Source organism: Phocoena sinus, chromosome X (assembly GCF_008692025.1).
Source record: "Phocoena sinus isolate mPhoSin1 chromosome X, mPhoSin1.pri, whole genome shotgun sequence".
NCBI classification, from domain to species: Eukaryota; Metazoa; Chordata; class Mammalia; order Artiodactyla; family Phocoenidae; genus Phocoena; species Phocoena sinus.
Window position 1 is genome coordinate 85573102 of NC_045784.1, and position 18637 is coordinate 85591738.

The 18637-nt window shown below is 40.6% G+C and overlaps 1 protein-coding gene across 1 annotated transcript; it reads left to right on the forward strand.

Annotated features, from left to right (window-relative positions):
- Positions 1–792: 792 nt before the first annotated feature.
- Positions 793–16784, forward strand: TNMD (tenomodulin). Its single transcript, XM_032620132.1, has 7 exons — positions 793–923; positions 1089–1220; positions 10334–10474; positions 10685–10786; positions 13967–14120; positions 15759–15925; positions 16406–16784. The coding sequence occupies exons 1-7, from the start codon at positions 876–878 to the stop codon at positions 16613–16615; spliced, it is 954 nt and encodes a 317-aa protein (XP_032476023.1). The 5' UTR covers positions 793–875; the 3' UTR covers positions 16616–16784.
- Positions 16785–18637: the final 1853 nt, after the last annotated feature.

The following is an 18637-nucleotide window of genomic DNA, read 5'->3' on the forward strand; positions in this document are numbered from 1 at the left end:
TGTGGGACATGTTGAGTTTTGAGATTCCTGAGGTCCATCGAGGCAGAGATATTCAAATGGCTTTGAAATTCGAAAGACAGTGGAATTATAGATACAGATTTGGAAATCATTGTTATATAGGTGATATTTTAAATTGTGAGAGTGGATGAGATCATCCAAGAAGTGTATATATAGAATGAGAAGATCATCAAAGATAGAACCATAAGGATTATCAACATTAAGGAACAGATTGAGGAAGAGAGCCTAGGAAAGGAAAATAAACAGAGAGAGAGAATGAAGAGAGACAGAAAACGTATAATTAACCTTTTAAATCTTGTTTCTGATTATAATTAGTTGACTACCTATTGATCTCGGTCCTCAAAGAGCTTTAACATAGTGAAGAAGGCACTACCTTATTCATTCCTGAATCTCCTACACCAAGCACAGTGCCTGCAATAAATATTTGTTAGAGCAAATGGAATTGAAATTAGAACTTCATTCCTCTTTTTTTGTTTTGTTTGCTTATTTCTGGAGTGTGCAGTGTGTGTTGCCACTGATATTTTAAGTTCATAGTGAAAAATAATTTCAATGTGTCCTAGGCTTGGTCCCCTTCCAAACCAACCCCCAGGACAATAGTTTTCATTATAACCTTCTGTCTTTGCCATTCTGGATGGAATTCTGTGCACAGAAGTTATATACATATATGGGTATATCTATGTAACAAATTGCAGCACAGGAGCCCCCTGGGCTCCCTCAGGCTCTGGTATGACATATTTGAGCCATATAAATTCAGCTTCTCCTCTGGCATCTGTTAGCCGACTCACTTGCAACTCCACCTCAGCAGTGGTCTCTTAGTCCTCTCAAAGCAGGGAAAGAGTGCTGTGTGCTGAGAGACCATGGCAAGGAATCCTCCAGAGAACTGTGAGGACTGTCACATTCTAAATGTAAGTTGATTCATATTTTTATTCCCTTTTGAGCAGAAGCATGGCTTCACAGATTTATCATATTGCAGTATGAACATTAAAAAGTGAAATCAAGTGACTTTGAATTATGGCTTGCAATTTTAAGGGCTATTGTGTATTGTTTTATTCTCTCTGTTCTTTGCTTAGGCAGAAGCTTCTAAATCCAAGAAGATATGTAAATCACTTAAGATTTGTGGACTGGTGTTTGGTATCCTCGCCCTAACTCTAATTGTCCTGTTTTGTGGGGGCAAGCAGTTCTGGCCTGAGACACCAAAAAAAGTGAGTAAATGAACATTATTATCCAGTGTTTCTGTTTTGAGTTTGATTGAATTTAATTAGTGATTGACATATATATTACTCTGAAAATGAAAGTCATTAAGTTCTTTTTGTGTATATTTTTTGGTAGTATGAAAAACTCAGTCAAGGCTTGCTCTCTCTTTTTTGCCTAATTATTTTGGTAAAGGAAAAATATGTTTTCTGCATTTTGGTTAGTAATGATAAGATGTAGAATTACCCATTCTTTTATTATGTTTTATAAGGAGTTAAGATTCCTCACAGAAGCAAAATTTTTACTGTAAGAAAAAATACTTTCCATCTTTCTTTCAATTATCTGGGCAGAAACTGATGGAAAAGTAATTATACTACCACATAAGAAGAAACCATGAGAAATGGTAGCAAAGGATTTTCAGGGATTATGTTTCTGACTTAATGAATCTGCTGTGAGGACAGGCAGCAAACTCCTTTTCAGAAGAAGCAATTCTCATACCTGAATTCATGTTTATTTGTGACTCAAAAAAGAGAACCAAAAAATCTAGAGCTTTTCAGCTTCTCACGAGCCACAGTCGTTGGTGTCCCACTGAAATAGTACTGCTACAAGGTAGAAAAGTGACACCAAGTCATTAATCACAGATATCATGCTTCTGATACTATGGTTATTTGGTGAAGCTTGGCTGCATTGTAGTTGATATTAGTGTACCTTAGTGTTATTGTTACTCCCGGGCTCACACACAGTGGCTAAGTTTAGATGTGACCCAAAGAAAATCATAGTCCCTTCATGCCAACAATTTCCATTTGAAAGAGAATTAATAAATGTACAAGCTATAAACGGTTAAGATGGTTTTCTGGCTTTGCTACATTTTTCTCTCTGCATGTGGGATGTTGTTGTTGCTACCATTATTATTAATTTGTTGTCATGGGTTGCTCATTTCTATTCGATAACAGACGTAGGAAGGGAAAGGCAAAAATCCAGGAGGGAGGATAAAATGCAAGAAGATAATGGATTGGTATGAACCATTAGGAGTCAAAGGAGTGATAGGAGCAGAGAGGAAAGAATATGGATCAATGAGGAAGGAGAGGCAGGGGGTGAGGAAGTGTAGAAAATAGAAAATCAAGTGGACAAGTGTCCAAAAGAAAACAGAGAAGTAAGGCATAGCCACCTGTGGATTCTTCACCTCTGCTACCATACCCACTTTCATTTAGTACTAGAGACTACCTTATCAAGTTTAAGTCAGAAGGAGAATGAATAGCAAACTTTGTTTACTTGCTTTTTTATTTATACCTTGTTCCAGAAAGGATTTCACGCATCATCCAATGCCTATAGTTAGCCCTTTCTCTTATCTCTCCCACTGCTTTCTGCTTCTGAACTGCTTACTGTTCACATATCTTTCTAGAGAAGCCACCTATATTCAGACTAGCAAGGTGGGCAAAGTAATTGAGATCAGGAAAGAAACAGCAAATGACTAAGAGTGCCAAGATGCATACCAATCCAATTCTGCTGTTACTTAGCTAATTCCCAAGGTAACATGCTGTCCCACAAATTGAATCTTGGATCCTCTTGACAATTACAGATGGGTTAGAGGAGAATAAACCCTTTCATCCTCCATGGCCATAATGTTCTTAGCTGGGTGTAGTAGGTAGCTAGCCCTTCTGACCACCCATACATGTTTGCCTGAACAAGGGGCCAGATGGTTTTTCTAGTTTTATTTTAGCCATTGGAATTGCAAATTCTATTTTGAAAAAGTTTATGTGTTTTTCTAAACTTACAATGCTATTTGTCTCGGTGCAACTATAAATGACTAGGTGGGGACCTTGCTTTTATCTAGCAAGGTGCCAAGCTCACTAACAGAGCCCATGGTCACCTCTGCTTCTGTATTATATCGTCTTTGATTCTCACTCCAGTTCACTTTTTAATGCATTATAAGGAGCAACCCTGTGATTCCTCAAACCAAATGTAAAAATGAGTCACTGCATGCACAGAAGAGGTGAAGTACGCTACCAAATAAAGTTTATCAAGAACCAAATCTCTCAAGAAGTAATCCATTTTAGGATGTGATTTTTAGCAAAGGGATTCTCAGAAATGAACAAAATCATTACAAAGTAATCTGGTAAAAGACGATAAATAGGTGTCTCCTGGGGCAAGTTTTTCCACCATAAACAAAGGTTGTTTGTTCTCTGTTCCAATGGGGAGTTACAATTTACTGCCTTTGATATTTAAGTCCTGGCCTTCCCCACAAGACCAGGCTGGGTCCATTGCAAACTGAGGAACCAGCTGGAGATGTGGATGCTCCACTAAGCCCACTACCTTTAGTTCCCAGACAAAAAGCCCCAGGGAACATCTGTTGTTTCCAATGGCTAGGGCTGCCAATAAGCCTGCCTCAGAGCTGACTTATGATTGCTGGGAAGTGAAGAGTAGTCAGATTGGTCTTGGAAGAAGATTTGCAGAGGAAAAGGATCCAGGCATCTTGCACAAATTAAAGAGGCTCCCCTAAAGAGTATGGCCTGGCAAGAAACAGCAGTTAGCAGATTAAAACCCAGGCTCTTCTGGACTTTCCTTTACAAGCCTGTGGGACCTGTGGGGACTCTTGGGGCCCTTGGTGGAGAGAACCGGTGATACTGCTGTGCTTATGGATGACAGTGATGTGTTTGGCATCCCTTGACTTTCTCCAAGTTCTTAGCATTTGCTCCTCTAGCCTCCGCCACACATCCTTTTTAGTTTGCTTTTGACATCTGTTTATAATTAAGTGTTTATTTAACATTCCACATCTGGTGTTGACATTTCCATGCCAGTAATTTCCCCCCTCTTCCTTCTATTACCTCCCACCTTGGTGGGGACAAAATATCCAGATTCTCTCTTTTTTTTCTTTTTCGGTACGCAGGCCCCTCACTGTTGTGGCCTCCCCCATTGCGGAGCACAGGCTCCGGACGCGCAGGCTCAGCGGCCATGGCTCACTAGCCCAGCCGCTCTGCGGCATGTGGGATCTTCCCGGACCGGGGCACGAATCCGCGTCCCCTGCATTGGCAGGTGGACTCTCAACCATTCCGCCACCGGGGAAGCCCTAAAATATCCAGATTCTTGATCTAAAACGGGGGCGGGGGGAGAGAGGGAGAGAGAGAGAGAGAGAGAGAGAGAGATGAAAATAAAATGAAACAAGGAAGACTAACTTTGGGAGAGCTGTTTCACTCCCTTACAGGCTACAGATCCCCAACCCACAGCCACATACAGAAGCCACTTGAGCTGAATGAAAGCCAGTCCATCGAGTTCTGTATTCAGCTTTCTCAACCAAGCAGAGGACATATTCAGTCCCAGAGATTTTGAGAGAGCATCACAAGACTTCACTTTCAGGCAGTGACTGCCCAGACATCTTTGAAGCAGATTCCCAAGGGAAACATTCTTGCTTAAAGCTCCCTGTATTACACATTAAACCTGAAACAATCAGAAATCAACTCCCCAGCTAATTCATCCAACATAGAGAAAACAAGTCAGAAAAATTCCAGCCTTTAAACCAATAGTTGATAGATGTAACACAGACCTTGTACCCTATCCCTTCCAATCCTTTGTAGAATGAGGCAGAAGAATAATAAACTAAATTAATGAAATGCTGCACTTCCTGCCATATATAGGAACCGCCTGGTGACTTTAGGGCTATTTTGAAAGGCTAAGTCCTAAAGCCCACACAGCAATCCACAGATTCCTGGGGATGTCTCCTCAACTTCTGCATACTACCAGGATGAGATGAGAAGGGGTAGGATATGTGGGCATCCATCTGGCCTCCCCCTCACCTCAACTGCAGATGACCATTAAAAGAGTTTTACTCAAGACTGCAAGCCCAACAGCACTCTAGGCTGAAAATCTTTTGCTCAGAAAAAGCACTTTCTTGCTAAGTCTGGATTGGGCTTTCCTGTGCCTATTTCTTTAAGTTGGCCAGAGACCAACTCTCTTCACTTATCTTCACTTATCTTTTCACTTATCTTCACTTATCTTTCTTCACAAAGATACAACTTTCTTCCCCGAGTTCCCTGGGCTTTCCTACACAGCAGTTTGATAGGTAAAATGTGGGTCTGGAGAAGCACTTCATTCCCTCAAGGGAAGAGACGGAGATGGAGCTGAAACCTCTTTAGCAGGGAGACTGAGCTTCACCAGATGGTGCCACGTCAGCGTTTTTAAAAAGACTTCATTTTATTTTCCTCTCAAACCATTTCAAGAGCAAAGTCCACCCTTGTCCAGCCACTGTCACGGGTTAGCTCTTGGTCTCAGCTGCCAAGGGGCAGCATCGATTATGTAGAGTAGGACTCCGGCTACTAGGGGCACATTCGTATTCAGTCTCTTCATTCTCCTAAGGCATTTGCTGGGCAACTTACTTGGTACCAGCCAGAAAAAACCTAGGTCTTCAAAGGGAGCTGTCCTTCAGTGGCTGAGAGTGGGATTGGGGCTACTGTAGGGAAAGCGGCCCAGGAAATCAACAGGTAGTAGCAGTCCAACGGTTCAACCTGACAGGTGTTAGCCAAATCTGAACAGAATTGATTTGGTCAAACTACTATATATAAAATAAATAAACAACAAGGACCTACTGTATAGTACAGGGAACTATATTCAATATCTTATAATAACTTATAAGGGAAAATAATCTGAAAAAGAATACATATATATTATTATATATATTATATATATGGATAACTGAATCACTTTGCTGTACACCAGAAACTAATACAACATTGTAAATCAACTACATTTCAATTTTTTTAAAAATTGATTTTGTCAACTATTCAACATTGCATTTGGCAATGGGTGAGAGATAAAGATGGGAACTGAGCCTCCAGAGACACTTGGTGACTTGTCCAAAGTCACACAGCTTGTAAGTGGCAGAGTTGAGGCTAAGACTAGAACCTGGTCTAGAGAGTCTTTTCACTATTCTTCAGCTGCATTTAAGAATAAGGAGTGGTGAGGGTAGTGGGTAGGGAGAAACTTCCAAGCCAGCTTGAGGATCTAGATCAGGGCTCCCCAACCCCCAGCAGGTACTGGTCTGTGGCACCGGGTGGTACAGCAGGAGTTGAATTACCGCCTGGACCATCCTCCCCCCACCCCCGGTCTGTGGAAAAATTGTCTTCCACGAAACCGGTCCCTGGTGCCAAAAAGGTTGGGGACTGCTGTTCGACATGAAAGAAATGGGTTCTTTTTCTTTTTGAAAAAGAGGAATGTCTGTGCTGCCTATGCCAGTTCTTTTTCAGGACTGAGAACTGGTGACTGAAGATGCAGGAGTCCAACTTTGCATAAGAAACAATGTGTCTGCTCTGTGTTGGTTAAAGAAATACCCAGAGGCCCTTTAATTCCCACAGGCTAGGTTGGTAATAATATAATACAATGCATTCCCTTCCTTTCCTTCCAGCCTAACACCTGCTAGCCAGCTCTTCTGAGCATGTATTTCACCTTTGGAGAGTGTACCTCATAAACAGATAGTAAGAAATGAAGGTGGAGAGAAGAACATCTAGATTAATCATAGGCTTCAAAAAACAAACCTAAGCCAAATATCCTCAAATCCCTTTCAGGACAAGCTAAAGCTACCTGCCCCGAAACAGATCCATCACACTGAGGTCAGAGGCAGCTTTACTGTTTATAAAAATCTTTCTTTTCTGATCTCAGAGATGGTCACAAATTGAGGCCAGAAAACACAGCAAACTGTGAAAGGAGGATGTTAGGGCTCATTTGCTGCCTGAGTGGAGAATTTAACTGGACTGAGGAAAGAATTCCTGAGCAGGGAAGAGAAATGAGTTTGTGTTCTCTCCACGTTTTGTCAGTGTGGTCTTCTTACATCCCTCACTCCTTGGGGTTCACCACGTATCTATCTCGTTTTACTTCTGAGTCATATTCCACCCATTGGTTTACCTGTCCAACGCCAGTGTTCTGGACCTTCATAGTTGAGACCAGCCTTATGTGTGGATGGACTGGGAACCCATTTGAGTGCTGCTGCAAAGATGCCCTTGCCCTTAATATATCTCTTATTCCTGGTGCCATTGTGCTTAAAAACCACCATTAGTAATTCATTCCTTTGAGTTAAGTATTGCACTCATTTTTTTTAACAGACAAACACCCATCACTAATACCTTAGTGTGAGATCAGTTGTCAGATTGATTTCTTCTTTGATATAAGGTACCTGAAGCACCATGAGATTCCTAGATGTCTAGATAGGAGACAGAGGAATAGAGGGAGATGGAAAGAGGAGGAAGGGCTACGAAGGTACAAAGAGGGCAGGATATAAAAAGAACAGAAAAGGGAAGCTAGAAGCACCAAAGATTAACTTGCCCTAATGTGCCGGTTTGGTGGAAGTGTACTTCTCATCATACTCTGTCCTTCCTGGAATAAAGCTGAGTTGGAGGCAGTCTGAGATGAACTACTGGGAGCCCACTCACACTTCTCACAGACCGGTCATCCTTCTCTGCTTTAGTTTGCACCTGGAGTGGACAAAACCATTTATTCCCTCATCTCCAGAAAGACCCTCAGCCCCTGAGCCAATGAGCTTAGTAGACAGAAAAGTACTTCTGAAGCCAAAGGCATGAGTTCAGTCTTCATATGGGCCAGTGAAGCTTGCATAGCCATTACCCAGGCAATGTGCTCCACAGGGACCCGGACGAGACAGTATGTCTGGATTTGCTCAAACCCATCCCTAAGCAGTCCAAAGTGGGCCACCAGCATCATCTTCCTAGACAAAGGACAGTCTGTTCCAAAAGGGCACCTTTGATAGTGAATTCCATCTGAGTGAATATATAGCTCCCTACCCCCCACCCAGATTTTACATATAAATGAAGTCATTCTGAGCCCACTACCATTACAGCCAGAAAGGCAACATGCTAGTGAATGAATACAATCAGAATGGACCCCTCCTCCCCTACCAAAAAAAAAAAAAAAAAAAAAACACCTCTTTGAAAGAATGCTGAAAATAATCAAGATCTGCTGAGCTTGGCAGTTTCCAATAGTTTTCATCTAGCAAGGTGTCCAAGTGAAGTGCATTGCCAACAGTGCAGGAAAACTCATTCCACAGAAGTACACTGAAATCCTAAATGTCACCAGTATGGTTCCATAGTCTTCTACCAATGATTGAAAATACAGCCTGTATTTTCCCTTTTGCCCAGGTAGGCAGTGTTCCAACTTCCCCTAGTCTCTAACCTCATTTTTCCGTGCAATAATCCATCAGTTGTGCTACTGATGAAACAAACACCCCACCCCACCCCCAATGACTAGTGGTGTCGACATTTGTCTCAACAATGGATAGTATTTCTAAAGAAATTCCCCCCTGTTGGGAGATCTGACAAGGCTGGATCTGAAATAGATGCCTCTCTCCTCTACTTAGGTCAGGCCCACTGAGAGCTCAATTTGTTGCCATAGGTAGAAGTTTCTCAAGCTGGCTGCAGAGCTGGAACTGAGGACAAATTTATAACTAGAAGCAAATAGCAAGTCTAAAGGAATTTTCTACCTGTCACAAAGCAGGCCAGACTTGCTGTGTTAACTCTGCAGTTGCTGGAAAGTTCTAAATACTGTTTTCCTTCCCCTTTAAAAATATGGTCTCTTAAAAGACCTTGCCAATGCTCAAAACCTCTCTTTAGGAAGATGAGAATTTGCTATTGGTGGGGAAAAGGTGTTCAATATATACTTCAGCTCTAACCATGTCCAAGGCACTGTAGGGCAGCAAAAAGGTAAATGACATTGTCTCTTGTTTTCCTATTCAGCGACTACATCAACTTTTCACACTTGAAGTAATATTGCTTCTACAAACCGTTCCAATTTGTTTTTCGACTTGAGGTGGGGAAAATTTGACCAGGTTATACTAACATTCAGTCACAGATACCGGCAGACATTTAAAAACAACCCAACCCAGCACAAGCAATACAAGACTGCCACTGGGAACAGTATCATTAGAAAGCAACAATGACCCTGTAGATGACTTGCTTTTTCAGGTTTTTAGTTTACCAAATGTTTTTCATAAGGAAAAATGAGAATGAAAAAACTCGATAGCCAAAGGCCTCTTAACAACAGGGATAAGATAGACTTCCACATGGCACCATCAGGTCTGGCCTGGTTTGTGACAGGTAACAAATTCCTTTAGGTTACTTATTTGCTTCTAGCTATAAACATGTCCTCAGTTATAAGTAATGGGCTTATTAATAGACTGGGATACTCTATGGGACTGGTCCTTTTGGCCCTTAGAAAAATTGTCTTTTTTAGAGGGTAGGAGAGAGTCTGGGGTTTTGTTTCAACCACTCAAAAGCAACCTGATATGCAGCTTTGCCAAGGCGATCTTCTTGGGAGACTCCATATTACATAGTGCATATTACAATTCACAGCTGTTGAATTCTATATGCAGGAGAATCTGGAGAACTCGAAGTCAGCTGAATCGGGTTTGGAAAAGAAAAATCAGGAATCAACCGAATGAATTTGGTTAGCCCATAACAGAAAAGGTTAGGGGAAGGCAGTAAATGTTTCCTGGAGCTTAAAGGACAAAAGGAAGCCATTGAGGTCAGGGTAAGACGATTATCTAATGTTCACCAAGGAGAATGGTCTTCAGAGTTTTCAGAGTCTAAAAAGTACAGATCCAAGACTCTTGAGACAATATTAAATGCCTGGATGGATAAGATAAAGAGCAATGCCTAAGCATTCTAAATCTGTTCAAATCTCTTTCTCAGCCCTAGTGAATTTCACAGCGCGTGAGTGGGTGACTACTGAGTACTTAGAAAGGGAAGTGGTAGCTTAAAGAAGCAGTATAGGTTTTTGGTGATTCCTCTGCTTACCACAAGTGGAAAACACCTTACAGGCTGCTTGCAAAATATCATTTGCTATTTAGTCAAGGCTGCCAAGAAAACTGTAGGAATTCTTAGTAATTAGTTCAGCAACTTGGCTTGAATACAAAATACTGGCTCTGAAGGGATCCCCATATCAGCTCCAGTGCCAAGAAACACCTCACTTTAATCTCGAGTCTCAGAGAATTCCCAACGGCAAGCTGCTGAGATGGTACCTCTCTGCAAAGGCTCTGGAAAAAGAAGGTGCTCCAGATATTACCCAATTAAAGTGTCTTATGAAGGGACATACTGAGTATCTTAGAGCTTGTTTTCCTCTGTTCTCCCAGACATATGACATGGAGCACACTTTCTACAGCAATGGAGAGAAGAAGAAGATTTACATGGAAATTGATCCCGTGACCAGAACTGAAATATTCAGAAGTGGAAATGGCACTGATGAAACATTGGAAGTACATGACTTTAAAAATGTAAGTTGGATATTTTCCGTCTAAAGCTTCCCATTTAAAATATTAGAACATTTGAGTCAAGTTAAAAATAGCCTGTAGCCTCCATTTAATTTATAAGACAAAGCTTTCCCTTTGAATTCAAATTTTGCCAGCCTGGGCCCCTGACAAACCATGAAACTCATTAATTGTGGCTATTTCAGGAAGTTTTGTTATTTTTTGTCTGTTTTATAGGGATACACTGGCATTTACTTTGTAGGTCTTCAAAAATGCTTCATCAAAACTCAGATTAAAGTGATTCCTGAATTTTCTGAACCAGAGGAAGAAATAGATGAGGTATGTAAGAAAAATAATAGTAATAGTAAAAGCCATAATTTATTGGGGGCTAACTCTGTGTCAGACATTGTACTAAATGCTTTACCCTCATTTGATTCTCACAACAACCCTATAGACAGGTACTATTATCATCCCCATTTTCAGATGCAGACCAAAAAGTGACTTGTCCAAGGTTACACAGCTAGTGCAGAGCAGATTGGGATCTTGAACTCAGGCCTTTCAACAAACCTAAAGTTCATGCTTTTAAGTCCAACGCTGTACTTTTATACCCGGGTAACCATTATGTACATTTGCTTCCAAACCAAAGATTTATGGTAAAAGGGGTGAGCCGGAGGAACAAAACCAATCCTGCCAAAGATAAAGTCCTGAAAAAAAGTCCCAAGGCCACCTGGATCCTTGCCACTTTTGTCACACTGTGACATTCACCTATTCTAAAGATTTTAATTCAACACTACTATATATAAAATAGATGACCAACAAGGACCTACTGTATAGCACAGGGAACTCTACTCAATATCTTGTAATAACCTATAGGGAAAAAGAATCTGAAAAAGAAAATATATATATACATATATATATATATATATATATAATATAACTGAATCACTTTGCTGTATACCTGAAACGAACGCAACATTGTAAATCAACTATACTTCAATAAAAAATTAAATGAAAAAAGATTTCAGTTCATTCACCTTACCATTTTATGCTGGGCTGCTAATAGAATAATCCACCTTTAACACATCACTAGGAAAGACAAAAGTAAAGAAGGTGAGAACTACAGTATAATACAAATTCTCTGAAAGCACACTCCCAGGCCATGGTGAGGTAACCTAGGGCAGCGGTCTGCAACATTTTTGGCACCAGGGACCGGTTTCATGGAAGACAATTTTTCCACGGACTGGGGACAGGGCATTGTTCAGGCGGTAATGCGAGCGATGGGAGCCATGGGGAGCAGCAGATGAAGCTTCACTCGCTTGCCCCCCGCTCACCTCCTGCTGTGCAGCCAGGTTCCTAACAGGCCCAGGGGTTGGGGACCCCTGACCTAGGACACCAATGCAATTGCTGAATGGCCGCTATAGGCCTAGTGGGAGATGGAGGATTATTGCCTAAAATACAGCCATCGGTAAGGCCCAGGAGACTTAATTGTTCCCTGAATATCCTGACTGTAATTATGGTATGCTGCTATCTATGACAGCCTACCTCCACTGTAGCCAGAAGAAACAAATATTGGGTTGGGTTGATTTGTTTTAGTGTTTAACTGGCAAATCTAAACTGAGATTATGCCAATGGCACAGTGGCCACTCTATATACTGTAAATACCTCTTTCATTTTCTTCTGTCTCTCCCAGGTTCTTTTTCACTTTTCTCCTGCCCAGCTCTTTCCATGTTAATTTTCATCTACCCATTTATCTTTTTCTTTTACTTTTCTTATTCTGGGGGGTGAGGTGGTGTGGGGATCACTTTTTTCTTTCCATTACCCAAGTCTCAGGGTTGTCACTGGCTCCCACAGACATGATATTAGTCTCCTCATGTCCAGAGAAGTTACAGACCCTGGTTCCTAGAATTTCTAAGAAAAAGAAGATTTCCCCCAAAGACGATGCTCTGCTCCCAAGGTCTATGGCAAGTGAAAAGTTTTGGAGATTTTTTTTAATAAGCCTAATTTGGATGCATCTGAGGAACAGAACAACTTCCAGGATATTAGGGGCAAAAGTAAGATGAAAGGAGAATCAAGAAGATAAAAAGCTATTATACCCAATATCATATGCTGCTTTTTACAGAAAATAATGTAAGCATTTGAGAGAGTAGGGCCAGCCAGCAATGACTTCCCAAACTGATACAACAAGATTTATTTTTCTGAAAAAGTTAAAGGCTGGGACTTCCATGGCAGTCCAGTGGTTAAGACTCCGTGCTTCCACTGCAGGGGGACTAAGATCCCACATGCGGCATGGCAAAAAAAAAAAAAAAAGTTAAACTCATTTTGGCCCAATTTATTCTTCAGTTAATATTGTCAGATTGTCTAAATACCACAAGTATTCATCTTGCTTTATCTTCAAGAAAATCCTATTTTTTTTATTCAGGCTACAGATTTTTTTTATGAGACAAATTTGTGGTCCTGAATGACAAAAACCCTCTTATTCTGCACTTCCCTCACCACTGTATCCATACTTTGTACATGTTAAAGATGCAGAGCAGGTATATAAATAGCCCTGATTTTGCTAACAAATCTAGTCAACGTACCAACCTCATTTTATACAGTCCCTTTCAATGCATCCCAAGTCTTTACAGACTCAAGGGCAAAGGAGCTAAGATGAGACTTTTAAGTGACTAGGAGAAAAATTATACAAAGCCATATTTCAAAGAATAAAAACACTGAAATCATAAAGCTAGAAAGAAACAAAAGAGAAAAGGAAAAACCTTATTAAAAGTAGGGGAAAAAAATGTCAAAGCCCAGGAGACAAATGATTAAGAGCTAGGTACACAAGACAACTACTTCCAACACTAGAAACAGAAGAGAAGGGGGCATTCTTGACAATATAAGAGAGGCTGCCTAAACAAAAAACATTCTGTGAGACAAATTCTAAGCACCTAGAATGAAAGGAGTAAAATAGTAGTAAGGCCAGTGAAGTCACAAGTTAGACCTGACTTTGAAAGAAAGTATCTTTGGTACTACAACTATACCATTAACACACAGTCTTGTAAAACCAAAATATTAGGTTCTGTTGCTACTTAAGTGATTTCACCAATTTGGATTATAGGAGTGTTTTTCAGCTTGAGATCAAATTCAGCTTGCAATCCTAGTCATAAACCTAAAACAAGGCAGGCACTCACAACATCCATTTAAAAGAAAGAAAACAAATGTAAATCACTCAGGGTTCCAGAAGCCCAAATTAAAACATACATGGCCCAGTGGGAGGCCCAGAAAATGATGGAAAGCCTTCCTGACTTTAAGGGAAATGGTAGCCGAGAAGGCTCCTGTTTCAGTGAGCAGCCCTACTGTTAGATGGGAGAGGGAGGGACCAGTTGTTAACTCTCCCAAGGGCATCTACTTCACTGGGAGCTCTGGGACTGGAATTATTATTCAGACTCGAAATATGGTATTTTCCAGGATCCCATAATGTCTCACTCATTTTATTAATTTCTCTGCCTATCCCCACCCTGAACTACTTTCTTCTCTCAGAATGAAGAAATTACCACAACTTTCTTTGAACAGTCAGTGATTTGGGTCCCAGCAGAAAAGCCTATTGAAAACCGAGACTTTCTCAAAAATTCCAAAATTCTGGAGATTTGTGATAATGTGACCATGTATTGGATCAATCCCACTCTAATAGCAGGTATGGCCTCCTTCTCCTCCTCCTCCTCTGTCTTCCAAAGTCAGTAACATTTCCAGCATTCAGAGACTACACTTCTAGGAAAACAAATGATCAGCTTATATCTTCTTACATGAAACTGTATATGCTGACTGCCAGTGAGGAGGGAATTTTTCACAGCCAAGTTATAAATCAGATAAATTAATGCTGACAGGCTTTTAAATATCCCAGCAAAGGTAACGCCACCTTAATGTGAGTAGTGATAGTGAAAAGCTAATCTGTCTCTCTTTGCACATCTATATTCATTGCAGTCGGGCTACCAGACTATGGCTCAAACCACTGTGTACCCAACCCAAGAACAGAGGAGAGAAGAGCCAAAACAATGCTCTGTTGTCTCAAGAAGGATTTTCTATGTCAAATGGTGGCATCCTCCTCGGATGATAGGACAGTCACTGCAATACAAATTTCTTTGTGGCTATTTTAGGAACCAGTATAAAAGTAATTGGGTGCTAAAGGTCCAGAGTAAAAGACTCCAGCTCTCAACTTCCAGTCAGCCCATAGAGAGGGCAAAGTCCCTGGACATCTTATTCTGCCCACCTAGTATAGAATTTGGCCTCCCTCATTCTGGACAGCATAGATTACTACATTTCCCAAGAAAGAATGCTCTAACCAATGCGGGCATCTATTGGTACTCTTTGGCATTAAAAAAGGGCAACTAGGGACTTCACTGGTGGTGCAGTGGTTAAGAATCCGCCTGACAATGCAGGGGACACAGGTTTGATCCCTGGTCCGGGAAGATCCCACATGCCACAGAGCAACTAAACCCGCGAGCCACAACTACTGAGCCCTAGTGCTGCAACTACTGAAACCCATGCGCCTAGAGCCCGTGCTCCTCAACAAGAGAAGCCACCGCAATGAGAAGCCCATGCACTGCAAGGAAGAGTAGCCCCCGCTCCCCACAACTAGAGAAAGCCCACTCGCAGCAACAGAGACACAACCAGCAAAAAAAAAGCAACTAAGTGCAATTACTACAACTTCTGCTTCAACATTCTTCTCCTAAAGGACGTTAGTGGTAATCATGATGAAATCTGAATAAAGTCTGTAGTTTAGTTAATTGTATTGTACCAATGCTAATTTCTTAGTTTTGATCATTGTACCATGGTTATGTAAGATGCTAACATTAGGGGAAATTGGGTGAAAGGTATACAGAAACTCTGTACTATCTTTGCAACTCTTCTGTAAATCTAAGATAATTTCTAAATACCAAGTTTAAAATTTTTTAAGACAGGAAAGAGAAGGGATGAGGAAGGAGGACAGAGGGCACTGAATCAAACCAGGCAACCAAAAAAATATTTACTGAGCATCTGCCGTGGGTAAAATCATTGTGGGAGACACCAAAGTCCCCTGCCCTCAGTTTTTAATTTAATATGCTAATAAGGCAAAGCAGTAAGTGATGCCAAATGAGCAAAGAAGTCTATGTACATGGGAATGGTCAAATTTCTTTTAGAAGATCTCCATAAGATATCAGCTGCAGGAGCTTGGAAAAGTGGTTCATTCACGCCTAAATGATGGCAGTGAGAAGACACAATGAAAATCTCTATCCCCAAATGCTAGTTCCCCAAGGAAAGCAGTTGTGTCACAACTTTGTGTTTATTACCTTAGTTTCAGAGTTACAAGACTTTGAGGAGGATGGTGAAGACCTTCACTTTCCTACCAATGAAAAAAAAGGCATTGAACAAAATGAGCAGTGGGTGGTCCCTCAAATGAAGGTGAAGACCCGTCACACCAGACAAGCAGCAAGCGAGGAAGAACTCCCAATCAATGACTATGTGAGTTCTGTTCACGTTTTTCTTGTTAGGGGAAAAACAAAGAGCCTTCACAAAACTCACTACCCCTCAGATCAAAGTCACTGAAAGGATAATGGTCATTGTTTTAAGAAAAAAATATTTAAGAAGCTTGGAATCCCTAGAAGACTTGTTCAAAATCAATCTTGTCAATCTCCTGTAATATACAATAATGGAAAGGAATATGAAAAAGAATATATGTATAACTGAATCACTTTGCTGTACAGCAAAAATTAACACAACATTGTAAATCAACTATACCTCAATAAAGTTGTTCTAAAATTTTGTTAATTAAAAAAAATAAAATCAATCTTGATCTAATCCATTGATGTATCTCCAAGATCAGGCTCAGGAACTTAATTGCTCACCAGTCCCCAACTCCTATAGTCTTATACTCCTCCCCAGCTTGGCAGACCTCTTCCTAGTGAACCTGCCCCTTCCAACACTGGCTTCTTCTTCTTTCAGACTGAAAATGGAATAGAATTCGACCCCATGCTGGATGAGAGAGGTTATTGTTGTATTTACTGCCGTCGAGGCAACCGCTACTGCCGCCGCGTCTGTGAACCTTTACTAGGTTACTACCCGTATCCATACTGCTACCAAGGAGGGCGGGTTATCTGTCGTGTCATCATGCCTTGCAACTGGTGGGTGGCCCGCATGCTGGGGAGGGTTTAATAGCAAGTCTGAGCTCAAGTGCTTAAACTTCTGGCAGCCAACATATAATAAATGCATGCTATTCAATGAATTTCTGCCTATGAGGCTTTTGGCTCCTGGTAGCCAGCACTCCGGAATTACTTGTAGGTAATTCTTCTCTTCATGTTCTAATAAACTTCTACATCATCATTAATGGCCTGATTGCTGCTGAACACACTGGGTAAGTGTTTGTTAAGAATATTCCCTACAACTGAAATGGAGCAGATCCATCTCACACGGAAGACAACAATAAAAACTTGCATTTCATCAGGTTTGGGGAGTAGAAAAGGGCAAAGCATAAGGATTCTCAAATACTGTATTTTACTAGGCTGTATTGAGAAAGTGGAAATAGGGGCTGATGACAAAATGACCCCATAACTGATGCATAAAAAAAATGTGTCCTTTTGTGCATACCCCAGTATCTAATTATGTGAGAGACATATTGTGGACTTGCTTAAGCATCTCTTAAGCCACTGGACAGGCAGTGAGTCACAGCAGGCCAACACTAAAATATTCCAAGTGCTTAGACTCAGCAAAGGAGAAAGCTAACCTAACAAAAAGTGTCCCAGGCTCTCCTCCTGTGAACAAGAACTCAACTTTGGACAAATTCAATATTTTGTAAACTTCAGGTATGACTTCTCTTTTAGATCAGTGTCTGGTTACATAACTTTCCAAGGCAATAACCTGGAAAATGGGGACCCATAAATATCATTCACAGAAACAGGCATTATAGGACATTACTGAAGTGAGGAGTCAAACGGGATTTTGTTTTTCCTCCAAAACCACAAGAAACTAGCGGTATGGCACTTTCTTAAAAGAAGGGTAAGGCCTAGTTTTTGATCACCTGATACTTTGCTTGGGAATAGGAAAAGGGGCAAAGCAGAGAGGAGAAGAAGTGGTTAGATGGTAATGTTAAACTTGGAGTCCCAGCCAGTTCTAGTTTCAAAATTCTTGTTATACCCATCTGTCACCCCTTCTAGTTTCATTGGAAGGTAGCCCCTTCATTGCTCAACTTCAAAGTTATTGCGTCATGAAAATATCTGTCTGACACTTTCCATTTTCAAAGAGTAAAATCTTCAAGATGCCTGTGGTGCAGGAGTCATTTTCCCCCACTGAACAGTTGAGGAAGCAAATAGAAGCAGATTTGCCCAAGGCTGAGTTAAGATTAGCCAGTCATTAACTCATAATTAACATACATGCCATACTTAGATTACCAATTTTCACAGGATGAGAGCACAATAAAATATATCTAACAATGCAACGTCACTGAAAATATTTTCTTTCTTTACTCATGATTTAGAAGACATATGAAAATGTTGGAATACTTCATTTATCATAATGGGCATTAATTTGTAGTTCAGATAGAAAAATGTAAAAGATAGGAGATTAATTTGATGTTGCATGACTTTACAATGTTCTCTATCATTTTTAAATAAATTTTTCATTTTTAAGATTGACCAATAATTTTAAGTTCCTGAGACACTCAATTTGATGCAGTCTACATTGTACTATATATACTACACTCTGTAGGGGATACAAATGAAGTAGAAGGCATACTCCTTATTGCCCAAGAAAAATAAGATGCCCAAGTATACAAGCCCATATACAGAAACTTATACACAACTAACTGCAGTTGTATATGGCATGCTATATACATGTGTGTGTGCACAAACACACACACAAGAATTATAGAAGTTTTCATGTCACACGTGAGGGCTAAAGGTTCCTACTCACATTAATTGAGGAAGCATTTCTTGTTCAAATGCGATACCTTGACCTCCACATAATCTCACACTGGGAAAATGTGGATCCCCTTAATGAAGTAGACCATGAATTTCAAAAGAAAATACAAGGACATGCTAAAAAAAAAAATCACATCATCTCACACTTAGGGAAAAAGAAACCAAAACAGCAAACAAACAAACCCAAACACATGAGTCTGTCACTTCATATAGGCCTAGGCCAGGTTGGACAAGAAGAAAGTATGGTATCGCTCTCCCATCA

Coding starts and splice junctions, on each gene's coding strand:
- TNMD (XM_032620132.1), top strand. CDS start 876: ATGGCAAGGAATCCTCCAGAGAACTGTGAGGACTGTCACATTCTAAAT. Junction 1,221..10,333: donor GGCCTGAGACACCAAAAAAA/GTGAGTAAATGA, acceptor CTGTTCTCCCAG/ACATATGACATGGAGCACAC. Junction 14,121..15,758: donor CAATCCCACTCTAATAGCAG/GTATGGCCTCCT, acceptor TTATTACCTTAG/TTTCAGAGTTACAAGACTTT.